Source organism: Trachypithecus francoisi, unplaced genomic scaffold (genome assembly GCF_009764315.1).
Source record: "Trachypithecus francoisi isolate TF-2019V2 unplaced genomic scaffold, Tfra_2.0 Contig00611, whole genome shotgun sequence".
Taxonomy (NCBI): domain Eukaryota; kingdom Metazoa; phylum Chordata; class Mammalia; order Primates; family Cercopithecidae; genus Trachypithecus; species Trachypithecus francoisi.
The window spans coordinates 22,673-41,987 of record NW_022680766.1 but is presented as its reverse complement, the minus strand read 5'-3'; the positions used below and the strand labels follow the sequence as shown (position 1 = coordinate 41,987).

The 19,315-nt window shown below is 52.0% G+C and overlaps 1 protein-coding gene and 1 pseudogene across 3 annotated transcripts; both read right to left on the bottom strand.

Annotated features, from left to right (window-relative positions):
* Nucleotides 1-1,117: 1,117 nt before the first annotated feature.
* On the bottom strand, nucleotides 1,118-13,521 carry LOC117087083 (breakpoint cluster region protein-like). Of its 3 annotated transcripts, XR_004438671.1 has the most exons (5): nucleotides 12,761-12,891; nucleotides 11,748-11,853; nucleotides 11,111-11,273; nucleotides 3,366-3,469; nucleotides 1,118-1,864 (listed from the first exon to the last, which is right to left on the bottom strand). XR_004438671.1 is itself a non-coding variant. In XM_033216864.1 (4 exons), the coding sequence occupies exons 1-3, from the start codon at nucleotides 13,098-13,100 to the stop codon at nucleotides 11,198-11,200; spliced, it is 522 nt and encodes a 173-aa protein (XP_033072755.1). In that variant the 5' UTR covers nucleotides 13,101-13,521; the 3' UTR covers nucleotides 3,033-3,469; nucleotides 11,111-11,197. The 3 variants fall into 3 exon arrangements, 2 of the variants coding, with proteins under 2 accessions (XP_033072755.1, XP_033072765.1); XM_033216864.1 differs by lacking the exon at nucleotides 1,118-1,864 and having other exon boundaries at nucleotides 3,033-3,469; nucleotides 12,761-13,521; XM_033216874.1 differs by lacking the exons at nucleotides 1,118-1,864; nucleotides 3,366-3,469 and adding an exon at nucleotides 9,827-10,387 and having other exon boundaries at nucleotides 12,761-13,521.
* A 9-nt stretch (nucleotides 13,522-13,530) lies between these two features.
* On the bottom strand, nucleotides 13,531-16,282 carry LOC117087075 (annotated as a pseudogene).
* Between the last annotated feature and the right edge of the window lie 3,033 nt (nucleotides 16,283-19,315).

Here is a 19,315-nt window from a genome sequence, read left to right as displayed (position 1 = left end):
GGGAGCAGGATTTGTGGCCCAGCATTTGGTGCAAGGGGTGACAGCTTTGAGATCAGGACCTGTGGGTCCTCTTGCCTCCTTGCTGGAATCCCTGGAGGGGAGCGTCGCTTAGAAGAGCATTGCACAGGCCACCCAGATCTTGCTTAGGTGGCAACTATGGTAGGCCAGCACAGGTTTGGAGGAACATACTTTCCATAGGACCCGCACTCCCCTTCCTGTGCAGCTGATCAAGAAAAATCAAAACCAAACTTTCTTTTCCACAGACATATTAGAGTGAGATTGAGTTGTCTTTCTATATTTCAATCAAACAAGATATTGAGACAGATTGAATGCAGGAGGAGACAGGAGAATCCAACCATCATTTATTTCACAAAAATGTACAACAAGGCCACTCAGTCCCTTCTTTGTTTATTTGCTTTGGAGATTATAATTATTTCTCTTTTATGCCATAATGCTATGCTGAAGCAGAGATTATAGTTATTTTCCATAAAAGGATATTATTTGCATGTTCATGCAAGTGTGATATTTTTCCAATTAATGGTTCCCAATTGCCCATCTTTCATTTCATATGTAACTTTTTGTTTTGAAAGAAATTTAGACAGCCTTTTCAGGGTGGCTCTTATTCTCTCATGAGAGATAGAGATTCAGCTGTCCTTCTTTAGGGTTTGCTCCAGATCCTGGCTGATTTTGATGATTTATTTTCCAGATCTGTGGAGTATGATGCTAGATCTAAGAGGCGCTTCTTCCTCAACCCCATGATCCACTTCCTATTCTCGCTCTCTTTTCGCCCATGTGTGTTCTCTAGGTAACAATCCCCTTAGTGCCTCCGTTCTCCTGGCTATGTTACTTCTGTACAGATGAGCTGATTGGTGTCTTTTTCCTTCCATCCCTTTCTTTCTTTCATGAAGTGCGGCATGCATTAATACTGTTTTGCAGTTTGAGTTTTTCACTCACAGTTTATCCTGGAAGGGCTCCATAGTATTTCCTTGAAATCATCCTTATTCTTTGTCTACACTGCACACAACTCCACTCTGTGAATGCGCCATAGTTGATACAGCCAGCTCTTATGTTTGGCATTTAGGATTTTCCCACATTTTGCATTTGCACACCTGGCTGCTATAAATACGCTATGCTTATGTCCTTTCATGTCATTGGAAGTATTTCTTCAGGGTAGTGTTCATGGTAGTGGGATTGCTTGGATCAAAGTTAAATGCAGGTGTAGGTTTGCTAGGCACTGCCAAATTTCCCTCCAGAAAGGTTATGCCAATTTGCATTCCTGTCAGCAGTGGATGAGCAGCAATTCTTCCACAAAACCCACTGAAACTCAGTGAGAACATGGAAGGCTGTAGCATTGGAGATGGGGCCACTCCCACCTGCCCAGCTTTATGCTGTGAGATCAATTCTTCAAGTGGACTTGAAAGCTACATGGGCAGATCCCCTCTTCCCCAGCTCCCCACGTGAAAGACTGATGTTGGGTGAGTGACAGCAGCCAGCGTATATATTGGCAGGTTCCATCACCCCAGGTTCTTGCACAGGAGATCTATCTGGCTTGTGGGGGCACCTTTCAAGACTCCTACTCTCACTCCAAAGGGAGGATTTGAGTGGAGCAGCCAGCAAAGAATGAAGCCTCCTATCCCCTAAAGGTTTGCCTTGTGAAAGAGCTGTCCCAGGCAGAGTGGATACCTGGGTAGACTAGGCAGCTCTTACCCACCCAACTCACTGGTGCAGACGATCTACATTGGGCAGGTGATACAAGTCAAGAAACATTGGTTGCATGCTGAGGATCTCCAGGGTTGGAGGTTTGGTGGGAAGCAGGTGGCTGCAGTCATTGGGCTGTGATCATCCTCCCAGTTGGCAGCTCTCACTGTACAGAAAATATTCACAGAAGTCATTTGCTGAAGGACAGAGCAACCCAAACCCACACAGCTCCCAGGCCATAGCACAGAGTTTCTGCCCCAGGAAGGGGTGTGACAGTCCGAAAAGACTGATAGGTCCCTGGCCCTGCCCGAGGGGAGTGACTTTGCTTAAATCAGAGCAGGAAGAAAGTTCTGCACCAGAGCGTAATTGGAGCCAAAGGGCATCACAGTAGCTAGCAGTCCTCCGTGGGAGCTCGTGCCCCCTAAAGCACAAAGGTCTGTATGTGTTTGTCCCCTTGCCCCTGAGCCCAAGTGCAACCCCTGGGCATGGGGGGAAGGAATGAAGTTTGATTGATCTCTGAGGCCCTAGCTCTCAGCACAACCTCCATCCGTGAGGTCTCTGAGGACTGTTGTGGAAGGAGTCACCAAAGGAATGAATCCAGCAAGCCAGGCCTGACTCCAGGAAATAACTGAAGGAGAGCTCGCACAGGGACTAAAGCATATTTTGCATAATATGGACTTGGACATCTGGTGTGTTGAGGCTAGGGACACTGCTAAACATCCTACCATGTACAACCCTCCTCCCCTAAAGAATTAGCCATCCCCAAATCTCAGTAGTGCTGAGGTTGACAGCTCCTGACTTATACCCTGCCTATTAGATCTGGAGATCTAGGAGAACTGGGGATGCCTCATGGGGTCTTTTAACCAAATATTAAGGGGATAATATCTATGGGTGTGGAATGTAGTCACATATCCAGTTCCTGACAAAGAAATAAAAATGGTCTCATTTTAGGTCAAGAAAAGTTTCTCTTCTCTCTCTCTCTCTCTCTCTCTCTCTCTCTCTCTCTCTCTCACTTCAAAGGCAGGGTCTCATTGGGTCCCCCAGTTTGGACTGCAGTGACAGGATCATGGCTCTGCAAGCTGCAATTCCTGGGGACAAGCGATCCTCCCATCTCAGCCTCCTGAGTAGTTAGGACTAGAGATGCGCTCCACCAGCCTGGCTAATTTTTTTGTTTTAATTTGTTAGTATTATTTTTGTAAAACAGGGATCTTGTTATATTGCCCAGGCTGGTCTCAAACTCCTGGCCTCAAACCACCCTCCCACCTCAGCCTCCCAAATCATCAAAAGTGTTTCCTAAAAATGTCACTCAGTAGACACAATTATTTCTTCCAAAATACTTTTCTAGGTGATCACAGAGGTGTAGTTTTAGAAGTTTATTAACAAAAAGCAGAAAATGTCCCCAGACACACATGAAACTAGACAATAACATGTCTTTTCTAAAATTTTTATCAGAAAGTACAAAAGAAAGAAAGAATACTTCAAGTTCCAATAAATCACAGGCTGTTTGTTTTATCCAAGACTCAATTTTATATCCACATAATATTTATGATTAATCAAATTCTTTTACACAACTTTTCCTTTTTTGTCAATCCTCACAGAACATATGCATTTTGATGTCCTTGGTGCCCAGGAAAGAGTGTATTTTTTCTATACTTTACAGTACGTACCATTTATAACATTTTGAAGGTGTATCTCGATGTAAAAGATAACTACTATTTCTGTTTCTTGCCATTTTATTGTTTCATATTGCCTCTCTCAGGTTTGGAACCATCTGGAAATGATAAATTATCACATATGTAGCAAGAATTATGATATCATGTAGGAGATCAGGAATCATTCATATATAATTCTAATATGATTAAAATATTACGATGGGGCTGGTCGCAGAGGTTCACGTCTGTAATCCTAGCACTTTGGGAGGAAGAGGCAGGCAGATCACTTGAGGCCAGGGGTTTGAGACTAGTCTGTCCAATATGGTGAAACCCCATGTCTATTAAAAACACAAAAATTAGCCAGGCGTGGTGGCACGTGCCTATAATCCCAGTCACTCCGAAGGCTGAGGCAGGAGAATCATTTGAACCTGGGAGGCGGAGGTTGCAGTGAGCTGAGATTGCACCATTGCACTCCAGCTTGGGGGACAAGAGCGAAACTCCATCTCAATAAATAAATAAATAAATAAATAAATAAATAAATAAACAGGAAAAATGTGGAAGAAACCAAATGCATTTCTAGTTCAAAACTAAATTGTAACTATTTAGTGTCTGGTTTTTGCAAGAAAATATATATTTCATGTCCACAGTCAGGGCCACAGTCACAGCTCTCAAGTGTGGGTATTTCCTAAGCAAATTGAAGAACACAGGCATAAAAGTGCATCAAATTAACAACTCTTTCCTTTTTTTTTTCTTTTAAAATGGAGTCTCCCTCTGTTGCCCAGGATGGATTGCAGTGGTGCGATCTCAGCCCACCACAACCTCCACCTCCTGGGTTCAAGTGATTCTCCTGCCTCAGCCTCCTGAGTAGCTGGGATTACAGGCATGCACCACCACACCAGGCTAATTTTTGTACTTTTAGTAGAGATGGGGTTTCACCATGTTGGCCAGGCTCGTTTCGAACTCCTGACCTCAGGTGATGCACCCACCTCAGCCTCCCAAAGTGCTGGGATTACAGGCGTGAGGCACTGGGCCCAACCCAGCCATTTTCAGGTAGGTTTCTTCTATGCCTAATTTGTTTGTTCCTTCTTTCAAGACATGGTCTCACTCTGTCTTTCATGTTGGAATATAGTGGCACCATCAGAGCTGCAGCTTTGAACTCCTGGGCTCAAGCCACCTCAGCCTTCTGAGTAGCTGAGACTACAGGTGCACGTCACCAGAGTGGGCTAATTTTTATTTTTATTTTTATTTTGTAGGGATCTCTGTTCCTCAGGTTGGCCTTGAACTGTTGACCTCAATTGATCCTCCCAGCTCAGCCTCCCAAAAGCACTGGGTGGACAAGCATGAGCCACCACCTGGGGCAGAGTCACATTTTAACATCACATCCTCACTGCTGGGCTCAAATTTTGGCAGTGACTGAAAACCCTAAGGGGGAGTTTCTGGTCAGGCCCAGCCCAGTCTGTGCATAGGAGGGGAATGGAAAAATGGCCTGTGGATTGTTCTTTTGGAGAACTGGCCAGAGATGAAATGCCATTTCCTGGAATACAGGGCCATGTGATGTCCAGCCCAGCTGCCAGGTCCAGGGCCCTCGGCACCGTCTAGTTTGGGAGCTCATCCAGAAGTGGCCTCATTTGCCCAAAGTAGTTGGTCTCCCTTCCAATCTGGTCACATTTGAGAGATGCAACTGGCCCCTGTCTTCCAGAAAAACATTTCAGTGTGTGCCTGTCTTTGTCCCTCCACTGGCTGGCCTCTCTGTACCGTGAGAACTTGGGTTATGCAAGGCTCTGCCAGTCAGCTGAGCATCACGAAGCAGCTGCCCTGGGTCTGACCATTCTCCCCTGGGTCTTACCCCTGCCCTGGGTCTGACCGTTCTCCCCTTCACCCAAAGTGACCTCCAACCTGATCCTGCTTCCTGTGTTCTGGCAGCTGCTCTGGGGAAGGGCATTTTGGTCTCAAGAGCTAAGCATGTCATTTTCTGTTTTCTGTTTATCTTTCCAGAACTGTTTGGGACAGCCCATGCGTTAGTCCATGTACTGCTTCTTTGGAAGGCAATTGGGGCTTTCTTTCAGGGGTGGGTATAAAAGTTCTTGTGGCTGGGCGCGGTGGCTCACGCCTGTGATCCCAGCATTTTGGGAGGCCGAGGCAGGTGGATCACGAGGTCAGGAGATCGAGACCATCCTGGCTAACATGGTGAAACCTCGTCTCTAATAAAAAATACAACAAAATTAGCTGGGTGTGGGAGCAGGCACCTGTAGTCCCAGCTACTTGGGAGGCTGAGGCAGGAGAATGGCATGAACCCAGGAGGAGGAGTTTGTTGTGAGCCGAGATCGCGCCACTGCACTCCAGCCTGGGTGACAGAGCAAGACTCCGTTTAAAAGAAAAAAAAGAAAGAAAAAAAAAGTTATTGGGACATTTGTGTATGAAATCAGCCTTCACTACATGGATAGGACCAGCACGCTTCTGCGGCACGACTCTGCAATCTTACTATGTCTGTTTTTCTTTTTTTTTTTTTTCTTTTTTTTGAGACGGAGTCTTGCTCTGTGACCCAGGTTGGAGCGCAGTGGTGCGATCTCGGCTCACTGCAAGCTCCGCCTCCCGGGTTTATGCCATTCTCCTGCCTCAGCCTCCCAAGTAGCTGGGACTACAGGTGCCCACCACCACACCCGGCTAATTTTTTGTATTTTTAGTAGAGACAGGGTTTCACCGTGTTAGCCAGGATGGTCTCGATCTCCTGACCTCGTGATCTGCCCGCCTCGGCCTCCCAAAGTGCCGGGATTACAGGCGTGACCACCGCGCCCAGCCCTATGTCTGTTTTTTTATTTCGTATTTTATTTATTGATTTCTTTTGAGACGAAGTCTCACTCTGTCGCCCAGGCTGAAGTGCAGTGGTGTGATCTCAGCTCACTGAGACCTCCACCTCATGGGTTCAAGTAATTCTCCTGTCCCAGCCTCCCAAGTAGCTGGGACTACAGGGGCATGTCAAAACACCCAGCTAATTTTTGTATTTTTAGTAGAGATGTAGTTTTGCCATATTGGTCAGGCTGGTTTCAAACTTCTGACCTCAGGTGATCAACCCGTCTTAGCCTCCCAAAGTGCAAAGATTACAGGCATTTATTTATTTATTTATTTATTTATTTGAGACAGAGTCTTGCTCTGTTGCCCAGGCTAGGGTGCAGTGGCACAATCTCAGCTCACTGCAACCTCAGCCTCCCAGGTTCAAGCAATTCTCCTGCCTCAGTGTCCTCAGTAGCTTGAATTACAAATGCCGGCCACTGCACCTAGCTAATTTTTGTGCTTTTAGTAGAAACAGGGTTTGACCAACTTGACCAGGCTGATCTCGAACTCCTGACCTCATAATCCACCTGCCTCAGCCTCCCAAAGTGTTGGGATTACAGGCCTAAGGGACCGTGCCTGGACACATTTATTTATTTATTATTTAGAGACAGGATGTCTGTTGCCCAGGCTGGAGTGCAGTGGTGCCACCTCAGCTCACTGCACCCTCTGCCTCTGGAGTTCAAGCGATTCTCATGCCTCAGCCTCCCGAGTAACTTGGACTACAGGCACATGCCACCATGTAGGGATAATTTTTTCTATTTTTTTGTAGAGACAGGGTTTCACCATGTTTGTCAGGCTGGTCTCGAACTCCTGACCTCAGGTGGTCTGCCTTCCTCATCCTCTCAAAGTACTGAGGTTACAGGTGTGAGCCACTGTGCCCAGCTTCTCACTACATTTAAATGATGCGGTGGCTCACACTTGTAATTCTAGCACTTTGGGAGGCCAAGGAAGGTGGATCACCTGAGGTCAGGAGTTCGATATGAGCCTGGCCAACATGGGAAAACCCTGTCTCTACTAAAAATACAAAAATTAGCCAGGTGTGGTGGCATGAACCTGTAGTCCCAGCTACTGGGAAGGCTGAGGCAGGAGAATCACTTTAACTGAGAGGCAGAGGTTGCAGTGAGCCAAGATCATGCCACTGCACTCCAGCCTGGGCAACAGAGCAAGACTCAATCTCAAAATAATAATAACAAAAAAAAATGCATGATGCCAGATTTATCTTGGCCTAGGTGCCTGCACAAGCACAGCCATGTCAAGACCAGGGCTGCCAGTCAAGGTCTGGCCCCATCTTGTCCAGCAGAAAGGGAGCCAGCTTGCAGGGCCCAGGCTGGGGCACAAGATCCCAGGATCTCAGCCTCTGCTTATGGATCAGCTCTGAGACCCTGAGTAAGCTGGGGGTGCTCTGTGCTCATTGGTTTTCCCGGCTGTCAAGTAAAGGGATTGGATGAGGAAGTCTCGTCAAGGTGGAATGATCTCAGATTTGGGGCAGCAGTGAATGATCCTGCTCCCTGGGTCATGCCAGTGGTCCAGCCTCGGCTGAACACAGCCCCAACATCTGGAATGGGGATGAGGGGGCAGTCAGCTCTTGCTCCTAGTAAGAGAGATGCAATAGGGCTCTGTGGCTGAGCTGGCTGCATTTCCTTACACCTGTAATCCCAACTCTTTGAGAGGCCGAGGTGGGAGGATTGCTTGAGGCTGGGAGTTTTGAGAATAGCGTGAATAACACAGCCAGACCGAATGTCTGCAAAATAAGATAATAATAATAAAACAGGTGCAATGGCACACAGTTCTAGTCCAAGCTACTTGGCAGGCTGAGGCAGGAGGGTCCCTTGAGTCCTGGGATTGGAGGCTGCATTGAGCTATGATGGCACCACTGCACTCCAGCTTGGGTGACAAAGTGAGACCTTGTCTCTAAAAGAAAAACAAAATTGGCCTGTGAGGGTGGGTTTGATTTTCAAACAGGACCCGGAAGGTAGGGGACAGAGAGTGCGGTCATCCTTAGGTGCTGAACACTCAGAAATGGGCCAGCAGCAGCCCTCACCTTGCCTGCAGACACCAGATTGGGCAGAACAGCACGTGGCACTCGCAGCTCTTGCAGCGAGGGCAGAACCCAGTGTGGACCCTTCTGCCTGTGGGAGGGGCTGCTGAGGCCTGCGGAGAGGCCAGGGTGGAGGCTCGTCCCCTTGTCCAGCCCTTAGTGTGGTCTCTGCCAGGTCCCCAGCCCACCAGTGCAGGGCGCCCCTGGGCCTGCTGCTGCCATGGGCCTGTCTCTACCCAGGACATCCTCACACCCTCGCAGTGTCAGGGAAATAGTCATGGTGGCGGTGACACTCTGCAGGCAGGACTGTTGAGAGAAGCTGAGAAGGGTCACACTGCAGGCAGGGGCCCGTGTGACAAGCCCCTCTGACCCCGAGAGAGCTGACCAGGCAGCTCACGAGCACAGCCACATCCCCAGAGTTCGAGAAAGGTTCTGGCTGGGCTCAGCCACCTCACTGGCCATGGGCAGCCTTTGTCGTGTGAGCCTTGCTCTCCTGGGGACGCTGAGGCTGACGGCTGATGTGGGCATTGCTGAGGGTAACCTGTGGCCCAGTGGATGTGGCCAGGTCTACTCAACCTGCACTCACCCAAGTAGGACCCAGGATGCACGCCCATCTCCAGCCTGGGGCAGCTCCCTGTAAGCTGGGCGAACTACTGAGGCCAAGGAGGGAGGCGGCTGACAACACCCATGGCCTATGTGGAAGTGGTGGAAAGGCTGGATTCAGCAGCAACACCAAACACCAAACCAAGCAGAAACCACCCGAGACTGAGGGGCTCATGCCAGAGCGGTGGCTACAGGTAAGAACCCAGGACCAGGCTGTGTGTGGTGGGAGTCCTCCCTGTCCCAGGGCTCAGCACAGCAAGGGAAGATCAGCCAGGTCACCAGAAATGAAGTCACCTGTGCTGGGGCAGGGGCAGTGACACTTGGGGCAGGGAGTGTGTGGGCAGAGAGAAGCCAGAGAAGTCCAGGCCTGTGGAAGCCAAACAGGAGAGTGTGCGCCGGAAGGGCGGTCAGGATCCGGGGATGAGGTCGCTCTCCCTGGAGAACAAGCCCTAAAGTGCATAGCCTGGGACTCCCTCCCCGGGGGTCCTGTCCCCCCACATTTCACAGGCCTCCTGGAGCTGCCTTCCAAGGAGGACAAACATGGCAACAAAAGACCCATTTCTGCACAACAACCCTTCTGGAAAGAAAAAGAAGAAAGCCAAGAATGGAGTCAAAAAAGCTACCCAGTGCTGACTAAGCCTCTCCAACCCTGTTCTAAATGGAGTATGGTTTCTAAGTCAGGGAAATGGAAGAGGCCCCACCCACACAGGGAAAGGGCCATGGCCCCACAGGATGAAGCAGCAGCGTTTATTCAAGATACAACAGTGAGGCCGGGCGTGGTGGCTCAAGCCTGTAATCCCAGCACTTTGGGAGGCCGAGACAGGTGGATCACAAGGTCAGGAGATCGAGACCATCCTGGCTAACCCGGTGAAACCCCGTCTCTACTAAAAAATACAAAAAACGAGCCAGGCGAGGTGACGGGCACCTGTAGTTCCAGCTACTCGGGAGGCTGAGGCAGGAGAATGGCGTAAACCCGGGAGGCAGAGCTTGCATTGAGCTGAGATCTGGCCACTGCACTCCAGCCCAGGCGACAGAGCGAGACTGTCTCAAAAAAAAAAAGATACAACAGTGTGGGAATCTGGTCACGTTCCCTTCTCCCCGGAGAGGGAGCATCTTGACAAGTGATCCAGTAGAAACCTTTTAAACTCTATAAGTTAACTCATAAAAACCACTCCCTTCACTCTGTCTCCCAGGGCCAGGCCTGGACTCTCAGATGCACTGGCTTGGGGCGCCCTCAGGTGGCCACATGGAAAAACCACAGTCTGAGGCCAGCCTGGAGCTCTCAGACCTGGGTGGGATCTACCCAGGCCAACTGTCCTTCTGCTTTAGGTCACTGTCTCTTGGCAGATGACCCGACACTTGGGGGGGTGGCCCAAGGACACCTCAGGAAGGTTTGGTTCCCACTCTACAGATGGCCCGATTAGCCAGAGGTTTCCAGGCCGTCTGTCTGCCTCCTGGAGATGGACTGGGGCCTTTAGACTTCAGTGGAGAAGGGGATGTTCTGTCTCTTGCTGTCCGGGGCAGGGATGGCCTCCAGCTGCAGGAAGTATGGCAGCACCTGGACCTGCCCGGGCAGAGTGGGGAAGAGGAGAGCGGCTCAGAGGCGGGCTCACAGCAGCTGGTGGGGAGGTCTGTGGGGCCTAAGCCTCCAAGTCCACCTCAGGTGCTGGAAACCCCTGCTGGTGTCATGAACCCCTTACAGTGAGACGGGGGTGGGGTGGGGTCCTGACAAGGCATGACTTGGTTGGGGGGGGGGGTGTTTATTTCAGAGATGCACAGGGCCTTGCTCTATCCCCCAGGCTGGAGTACAGTGGCTCCATCATGGATCTCTGCAGCCTCTAACTCCTGGGCTCAAGCGATCCTCCTGTGTCAGCCTCCCAGGTAGCTAGGACTACAGGAGTGTGCCACAATGCCTGGCTAATTTTTCTTTGTATTTTTTCTAGAGATGGGGTTTGCTACATTGCCCAGACTGGTCTCAAACACCGGGGTTCGGTTATCCTGCCTCGGGCTCCCAAAGTGCTGGGATTACAGTCATGAGCCACCACCACACCCAAACATTTGAGGTGGTTTTAAGCCCCCAGCAAGGTGCACCAGCAGGACCAGGAGGCAGCCTGGGCCCCCCGCCATCACTCCTATCTGTGCAGACCTAGGCAAGTCCCTCTCTCTGAATCTCAGCCACCACAACATACAATGCAAGTAGGAAGATGGTCAGGACCGGGGGTGGGGCAGGCAGAGGCCACCTCTGTCAGGCTGGGGTGGCATGGGCTGGAACCTGTTCTTCCCATACCTGGGACATGACCTCCAAGGACCAGCTGTCGGTCATGGTGATGGGCTGGCTGGGGTTGGCAGGTAGCTTGCTTTCCTTCACAGAGGGCTAGAGTAGCGTGGGGCCAAAGACTGTGGCAAAGTTGTGCAGGAACATCTTATTGACTGCCTCCTTCTCTGCCACCCTGTAGAGGACCGAAGCAGAGGGTGCTGTTTCAATGCCACCACCAGGAGAGAGGCAGAGGGGCTGTGCCACACTGGAGTCCTCAGGAAGGGAGTGACCTCGACCCTGGCTGTGCTGCAGGCTGACTCCAGCCCTGGTACTGCTGGATTTCAGTGGCCCAGCACAAAGGGCCAGCTCTGGGCTGGTGGGGAGGTCTCCTTGATGTGACTGGGAGGGAAGAGGGGGGTCCAAGTGCACTGCTGGCCAGGGCCAAAGCTCTGAGCTCTTTGTTAAGACCACAGTGTAAAGCAAGGAGGGTGGCAAAGATGAGAGTCTGGGGTGGGGGTGGCAGTGGCGCTAGTCCCTAAAGGCAGTGAGTGACTGCAGACAGGGGTCAGGGAAAAGGTCCTCGGTGCTGGGGGTCTAGGAGTAGCAGAGGGGCACCACGCGGCCTGGGGACCTGGAGGCCCCCGCAGCCGTGGGAGAGCTGGGCTACCTTTCCAGGTGGTCCAGAAGGAAAAGGAAGGTGAGCAGGTTGGCCTCCGGCAGGGACAGCAGCAGGTTGAGTATGCAGCTCTCCTTTGTAACTGGGTCTGAAAGAGCTGGAGAAGGTGGTGGGTTACTCCGCAGGGTCACAACAAACCAGAGACTTCTCCTGAGGTGGTTACGTGGAGCACCTGGGGCTCGTGTCCCTGCACAGCCTAGGCTTGTCATCATCCTCAGTCCCACAGCTCTGGCCCCCAGTGAGGACCCTGTGAGGGGCGCTGGTGTGGGGTATGAGCCACCTGAAAGCCTTTTCTCTGCCTCACAGGGATCAGCAGTACCTGGTGAACAGCAACAGGAGGAGCTTCGAGAGCAGCCGCTCATGGGCAGAACTGCCCTTGGGCAACTCCTGCCACCATCCCCTCCCCAGGGGAGCCCAACGCAGGGGAGGCTCGGCGTGGAATGAAACGGGAGTGAGGGACACAAGGAGGTGGGAAGTGGGAGGGCTCCAGCCCCACCAAGTACGCAGAGACCCCTCATTGTCCTGGACACCACAGGGCCACCTGCAGGTCCTCTGTGCATGGGCCTGGGAGGCAGATCTGCCCTAAGGGTGATGTGGAGGCTACAGGTGCCACATGCACCAGCACCTGCTTTAGACATCAGCCTGCAGGTTGACTAAGGGTCAGACCAGGTTTGAACCCATGCTGGACTGGGCCAGGACCCGTGGCTAGAGCACCTGTTCTGCAGGAAGGAGGACAGCAGATTTTAGGACCCCACAGCACAGCAGTGATGACCATTTCACCCTCTTGGTCTCCTTGAGGAATAGGGACGGGGAGCCCTGTGGGGATGGGCGAGGTCTACCAGGACAGGCTTGATTTTGGTCCCGTTTTCTGAGGTTGGGTTAAAACACCGACCATGGCAAAGGGGGCACAGCTCGGGTTCCCACACCTCACTTTTCACAGCCTCCAAGGGCAGCAGTGCACGTGGAGGAGACGTCTCCATGAGGCCAAGGCCTCCAGTGCTCACCGATGCCCTCGGCGAAGTTGGGGTAGAACTCGTCAGTGAAGAGGGGCTCGGGCAGCTCATGGAAGTACAGCTTCAGCGTGCCTGCGATGGCGTTCACGTCCATCTCATTCATCATCACCGACACGTCCTTGTTATCTGGAAAGAGCACGGAAATGCAGCGGCCTCCTTCAGGATCCCAAGTGAGTCTCCCACCATCCCTGCCTTGGCTCAAGCACCGTCCCTGCCATGCTGACCACTGTGTGGGTCCCTCCCCAGCTTTGAGCAGCTCATCTGACCCCTCCCAAGAGCTGTGCATAGTTCTGTGTCTGCAGAGTTGATGGGGGTGCATGGGCATTCCCATTCCTCTCCCCTGCTTGGCCCAATGTGATGGCCAGGAGGAGGCCAGCACAGCAGGACGCAGTGCCTGCGTGGGAATTGGGTGACTCTGCCCTGTACGTAGCAACCACCCCTGCACCAGTGACTTCTGATGGCAGGAAGGCTGTGGGAGAATCTGGTTTCAGTGTTTGAACCAATGTCTTCCTTTGGACCCAATGGGCCACTGGTGCTTATGTCCTCACCACAGGCCAGGTCTATTCTGGGCCCCCAGAGGGAGCTGAAACTACCACAGGCCCACCCAGGGGTGATGGGCATTCTAGGGGTCCTGGTCAGGGTCGGTGGTGAGTGCCCCAAAGAAGGGTCTGCAGGCACAAAATCCTGTTGCTTTGAAAATGCTGGAAAGGACCCTCTGGGGCCTCTGTGTCCTCCTCTGGCACTTGAAGCGGGTCCATGTCTTTCATAGCCTGAGAGAGTTGGTGAAATGGAGGCGGAGATGCTGCAGCCCCGGCCTGAGCTGGGTCCCATCAGTGTCCTCTGCCCACCACATCCTCACACAGGGCAGTGGACAGACCACACTGAGTCCTGGGCTTCCACCTCCTGTCCACCCACAAGTCAGGAAGGCCAAGGCCCCGCAGAAGCCCCTGGTTCACCCCAGCAAGTGGCATGTATGGCTAGGATGGTTTAAAAACTGGCTTCTACAGAAGCTATTTCTATAATTCTTTTCTTCTCTTTTTTAAAAATAGCAACACAGTAAATGAAGAAAAGACACAGAGAAGAATGTGACATGCCCGGACCATGGAGCACTCTGAGATCTCGTCGCGGACACCACCTCCCACACCTCCATCCTGTCCTCGCCAGGCCAACACTGACTGATGTTGAAGGCTGCCTTCAGTGCCTGGATGTCCATGGCCACTCCAGACACACGGTAGATGCCCACCTCCTCCATGCCTTGGAGCTCGATCTCCTCCACACACTGGTGCACGATGTAGGGCACCTTGGACCTCTCTCTCCTGCAGCAGGAGGGAATGTTCTCAGTGTCCTGACAGCCCTGCTTGGGCCACACACAGGAGACCTGCTCTATGGAGGTGGAGTGAGGATGGTGGTTAAGGTGACTAGGTCTAGGGCTGTACACAGAGCCTTCTGCATGCCTGTTTTCCCTCTGCAAGCTCAGTCCTCATTGCATGTACTTTCTCAGGACCTTTCAAGCAGCCAGAACCCCTGCAAGTCACACATGTTCTTTGGGGCAAGGTCAGGAGGCCTGTCTAAGTAAAGTCAGCACAGGAAGGGCATCTGACAGATTCCAGGCCTGGGGTTAGCAGCCTGTGCCCCCAGCTGGGAGATCAGACCCGGTGTTGGTCCTGCCACCCGCGTGCTGTGTGAGAGGAGAATCCCTGACCCCTGCCCTGGGCCTGGGCCTTAACACACATCCGACGAATGAATGAAGGGTTGCCTCAGCACCAGTGCTGTGTCCTGCGCTGCTAAGTGCTTTACTCCTCTGAGCCTTAGCAATGAACAATTCCATACCACCACACAGGACACTAGAGTAAGAATACTTCAAAGTTAGAACAGAGTGCTGTGCTGAGGCCTTAACTTTAGTTCTCTTTTGCAACTGGATTTAGGAGCACATCAAAGCTGCTTCTCAAGCCACCCTCATTAGCAGTGCTTATTTGGGGGAGCTGCTGCTGGAGTCCTCGCTGCTCATGCCCAGAGCCCTCCCAGAGTGCTACGCAAGTGGCTGCCATGCAGTTGGGGGTGGGGCGTGCTGTTTAGACACAGAAAGGAGTTCAGGGTATGATTGATGGAGGCCCCGGCCCACATGACCAGGAAGTTCAGAGGCCCAGCTGGATTCCATCCTGGGGAAGCAAATGAATTCTCGGAGGAAGTGGTCTGTGTCTGCAAGAACTGCTCTCAAACCAGACAAGTTTCTCTTGGCAACTGACTCGTGACAAAGGGGCAGGGGTTACGGCCATTCAACAGGAACCTGGGACCGCGACAAATTCCAAGCGAGGGCAGAAAACCCTGCACTCGGGCAGTTCCTGCAGCCAGCCTACTGCTTCCGAGCAAGGCGGCAAGGACATTCCTGAGCTGGTGTTGAGTAAACACAGGAGGTAGCTGAACACACCACGTGTTCCCTGGGGCCTGACCTCACCGCGCGGCGGCCACGCATAGAGAGGAGAGACCCACATATGCTCTTTTCTGCAAAAACAGCTGAAGGGACAGGCACCCTCAGTGCATGAGCCCAAGCCCGTCCCCACTCACTTGGTGACCACAGCAATCTTGACTGCGAAGACCCATGTTTTAATGACGGCATCCTCTTCAAGCTGAACTCTCTGCTGTTGAACTTGACTGAGAACTTTACTTCAATCTATAGAGGGGAGAAGGGGCATAGTCCGTTAATCCTTCTGGTCCTCATAGCCCAAGGTCCCAAGGGCCCCTTGGAGTCTCATCAAATATTTCCACTCCCAAGGCATGCAGAGGTCTCAGCATGAGGTAGGGCTGCCCCTCAGGGAATCCCCTAGTCTACTTCAGCAACAGCCAGGATTGTTGAAGATGGTGTAAAGGACTGGCTTCTGCAGAACCACCTCCTAAAATCCCCGCTGCTTCTCTTGGTTGCTTACTTTTTTTTAGATATGGGATCTTGCAATGTTGCCCAGGCTGTACTCAAACTCTTGGGCTCCAGTGATTCTCCTGGCTCAGCCTCCAGAGTAGCTGAGACTATAGGTGCACTGTGCCCACTCTCTCTTTCTTAATAACAATTAAAAATTAAAGACAGAATAGTATAAGAAAAAGCCAAGACTCTCAAATATTAACATTTTACCATATATGCCCAGGCCTTTCTGCGTGTGTCATTGCTTTTAAGGTCTAAATCTTTCTGGGGTATCTAAAGACAAATCAGAGGTCTTCATTTCTACAGGCAGCCCCCAGGTCACCGAGTGGAGGCCCCACCTGTCCTGGTGGTGCCATGAGACCTTTGTTTGAGGAGGGATGCTCAGGGCCTGGCTGGCAACTGCATCCCAGCCAGTGAATGACGATTCCCGTGCACGGTGATTCTGCTCTTCGGGGAACCTCCCTCCTCCAACCAGGCTCCGTGTCAGACGCTAGCTCAGGCTCAGCCACCTCTGACCAATTTGAATTGAATAGAGGCCACCCTATCCTTGTGGGGTGAGTGGGCACCAGGAAAGTCCCACAGACACGTACCCCATTCATGGTGATGACAGCATGCTGCCAGTCTGTCCTGCAGGGCTTGTAGGTTCCACTGAAAGCAAGGAGTCATGATTGGCAGAGGCCCTGGGGTCTGTTCAGAGGCTGCAGGGGGCAGCAGCCCACACCTGCCACTTTGTGGCCAGCATCTCCATCCAGAGGCTGAGCAAGGTAGAGTAAGGAGGGGCCTGCCAGACACCCCTGGAACCCTGGGCCCCACTGCTCCCAGAGCCCTGCTGCCTGGGGTCCCCACCCCCTCCTCCCTCTGCCCCTCCCAGGTGGGAGCTGATGCGCAGGCTGGCAGGCTCTCTCCACCCGGCTCCCATCACCACGGGTGCTATGTGGAGCTCAGTGAAAGGCGAGCTGTCCAGCAGCAACTTCAGTAACAACTCCTGGGGGCCCGGTATCCACGGCTGCTGCCTGGGGAACTATGGACACTGTTCTCCCCCTGCACCATGAACAGCTTGTGGCAGGAGGAGCCTGCAGGCCACACCAGTCCTGTGGTTCAGAATCAGGCCCAGAAGGACTCAGAGCCAAGCCCTAAATCAAGCAGCTGGTGAGGCGGCCGGGAGGAAGCCCCTTTGCGACCCCTGTAACTTCCACCCCTACCCAGCCCTGTCCAGGCAGCTAGCCTGCAGGAGCTTGTCCTTAATGTCACCTGAACACAGTCTGTGCTGGTACGAAACACCCTGTCATGACCAAGCTACACGTCCCCCGTCCGTGAAGGTTCTGTCTCCCGTTTTATGGGGAGCACAAGCTCTGTGTCAGCGGTTCCTGGGTACGCAGAGACCACTGGCCGGGCTGGGTGAATGAGCAGTACCATCGTGTTAAAAATACACCTTCCTGGACTCCACTTGTAGAAAAGGGGACTCACAATCTGGGTGGGACCTGGGATTTGCACAACTAGAAACCCCAGGTAGTTCTGGAGTGAAGCCAGGTCACGGAGCCACCGTCTGACTCCAGACAAGGCCACTGCATCTGGCCTTGTGTTTCCACCCCTTGATGCAGGTGATGGTTCATTTCAGCCACAAGGCAAGCTGCCTAAGAGCAGGGACCACACCTCATGATGTCTGCACACATTCACGTGCGTGCGCACACACACACACACACACCACGGTGCTGAGCACAGCGCCAGGCCTAGAGAGGGGCTGAGGACAGGCATCATGTTCACTGCAAGGGACCCTAGAGGCCACAGCCACCTGGGCCTTCTGCAGGTGAAGTGGCTAGAAAATAAGAAGCTCTGGAGCAGGTCAAGGAGCCCAGACAGCTGCCCCTATTTCACAGATGTGTGCACCTGGGCCTCCCTCCCTGCACCTGCTCAGCACAAAGGCTCACCACAGGCACACCTGGGGGATGACCCCTCCTCACCTCCCCTTCTAGGTCCTACCGGTAACGTTTCCCAAGGATCTGAAATGTACAGCCAGAGTGACACAGAGAAGCAAAGGGTGGCAGGATGTCTCCCACCAGGGGCTATGTGGCCACAGGCTCTCATTCTGCATCTGGCCCGGAAGGTTTTCAGGGGCCACACTCCAGGCCTCAGGGACCCCACCCTGAGAAGCCGCATCTGTGAACAGGGACTGGTCAGAAGCCACACACAAAAACGAATCTCTCAAGTGGCACTTTCCCCCAGAGTGAACCCTAAGCAGAGGCAGGGGAGGATAACATGAGGGATGGGGACAGAGTGCGCTTTCTCTGGAAAGGGAGAGTTTAATACCCCAGCTGGGAGCTTTAAAAAATTGAAACCCTGCCTGTAATATCAGCACTTTGAAAGGCCGAGGCAGGAGGATCACTTGAGCCGGTGAGTTTAAGACCAACCTGGGCAATATAGTGAGACCTTGTCTGTATCAAAAAAAAATTTTTTTTTAAAGGTAACCAAGCATGGTGGCACATGCTGCAGTCCCAGCTACTTGGGAGGCTGGGGTGGGAGCATTGCTTGAGCCTGGAAGGTGGAGGCTGCTGTGAGCCAAGATCATGCCATTGCACTCCAGCCTGTGCAACAGAGTGAGATACCCTGGCTCTAACTAACTAACTAACCACATAACTGGAAACATAGAAACATGTTAAGCAGGAGACATTCTTCCCTTTCCTTCAAAGAACAGCCATCACTGGGCCCCTCTCCCCTTGAAAACTCAGAACTGGCAGAAGCAGCTAACAAGCAACCCAGAGTCCAGGTAAGAAAAGAGACAGAAAGAGAAGCGGTCAGACATCAGGCGGCTGCCTCTCTGAGCCCCCCGGAACCATGGCCCACATGCCAGCCCATTAATGAAATAATAATGAAAACTACTCACATCCAACAGGAGAGTAGACATCCAGATAGAAGAGGGTCAAATATCCCCAAACAATGCAATGCAAACAGTCTTTGCCATGGCAAACTGTAATCAGACTATTTAAAGTCAATGTGAAGATGCAAATTCTAAAACCACCAAGAGAAAAGGATCTAGTCACCTATAAAGTAAACCCCATCAGATGAAGAGCAGATTTCACAGGCCAGCAAATAGAAAACACATGCTTAAAAGCATAGGAGGCAGAGAAGAACAAGGCTGGAGACAGGCACAAGGCCAGCATTCCCCTCAAGGTGACAGCCAATCCTGGAAGAGGAGGCTGAGAGACAAAGCAGTGATTTTTTTCTTTCTTTCTTTTTCTTTTTTTTTTCTTTTTGAGACAGAGTCTCACTTTGTCACCCAGGCTGGAGTGCAGTGGTGCGATCTCGGCTCACTGCAAGCTCCGCCTCCCAGGTTCACGCCATTCTCCTGCCTCAGCCTCCCCAGTAGCTGGGACTACAGGTGCCCACCACCATGCCCAGCTAAGTTTTCATATTTTTAGTAGAGATGGGGTTTCACCATGTTAGGGTGGTCTCGATCTCTTGACCTTGTGATCCACCTGACTCGACCTCCCAAAGTACTGGGATTACAGGTGTGAGCCACTGTGCCCAGCTGATTCTTTTTCTTCTTCTTCCTTTCTTTTTTCTTTTTCTTTTTCTTTTTTTCTTTTTCTTTTTTTTTTTTTTTTTTTTTTTTGCTGAGACAGGGTCGCTATTAC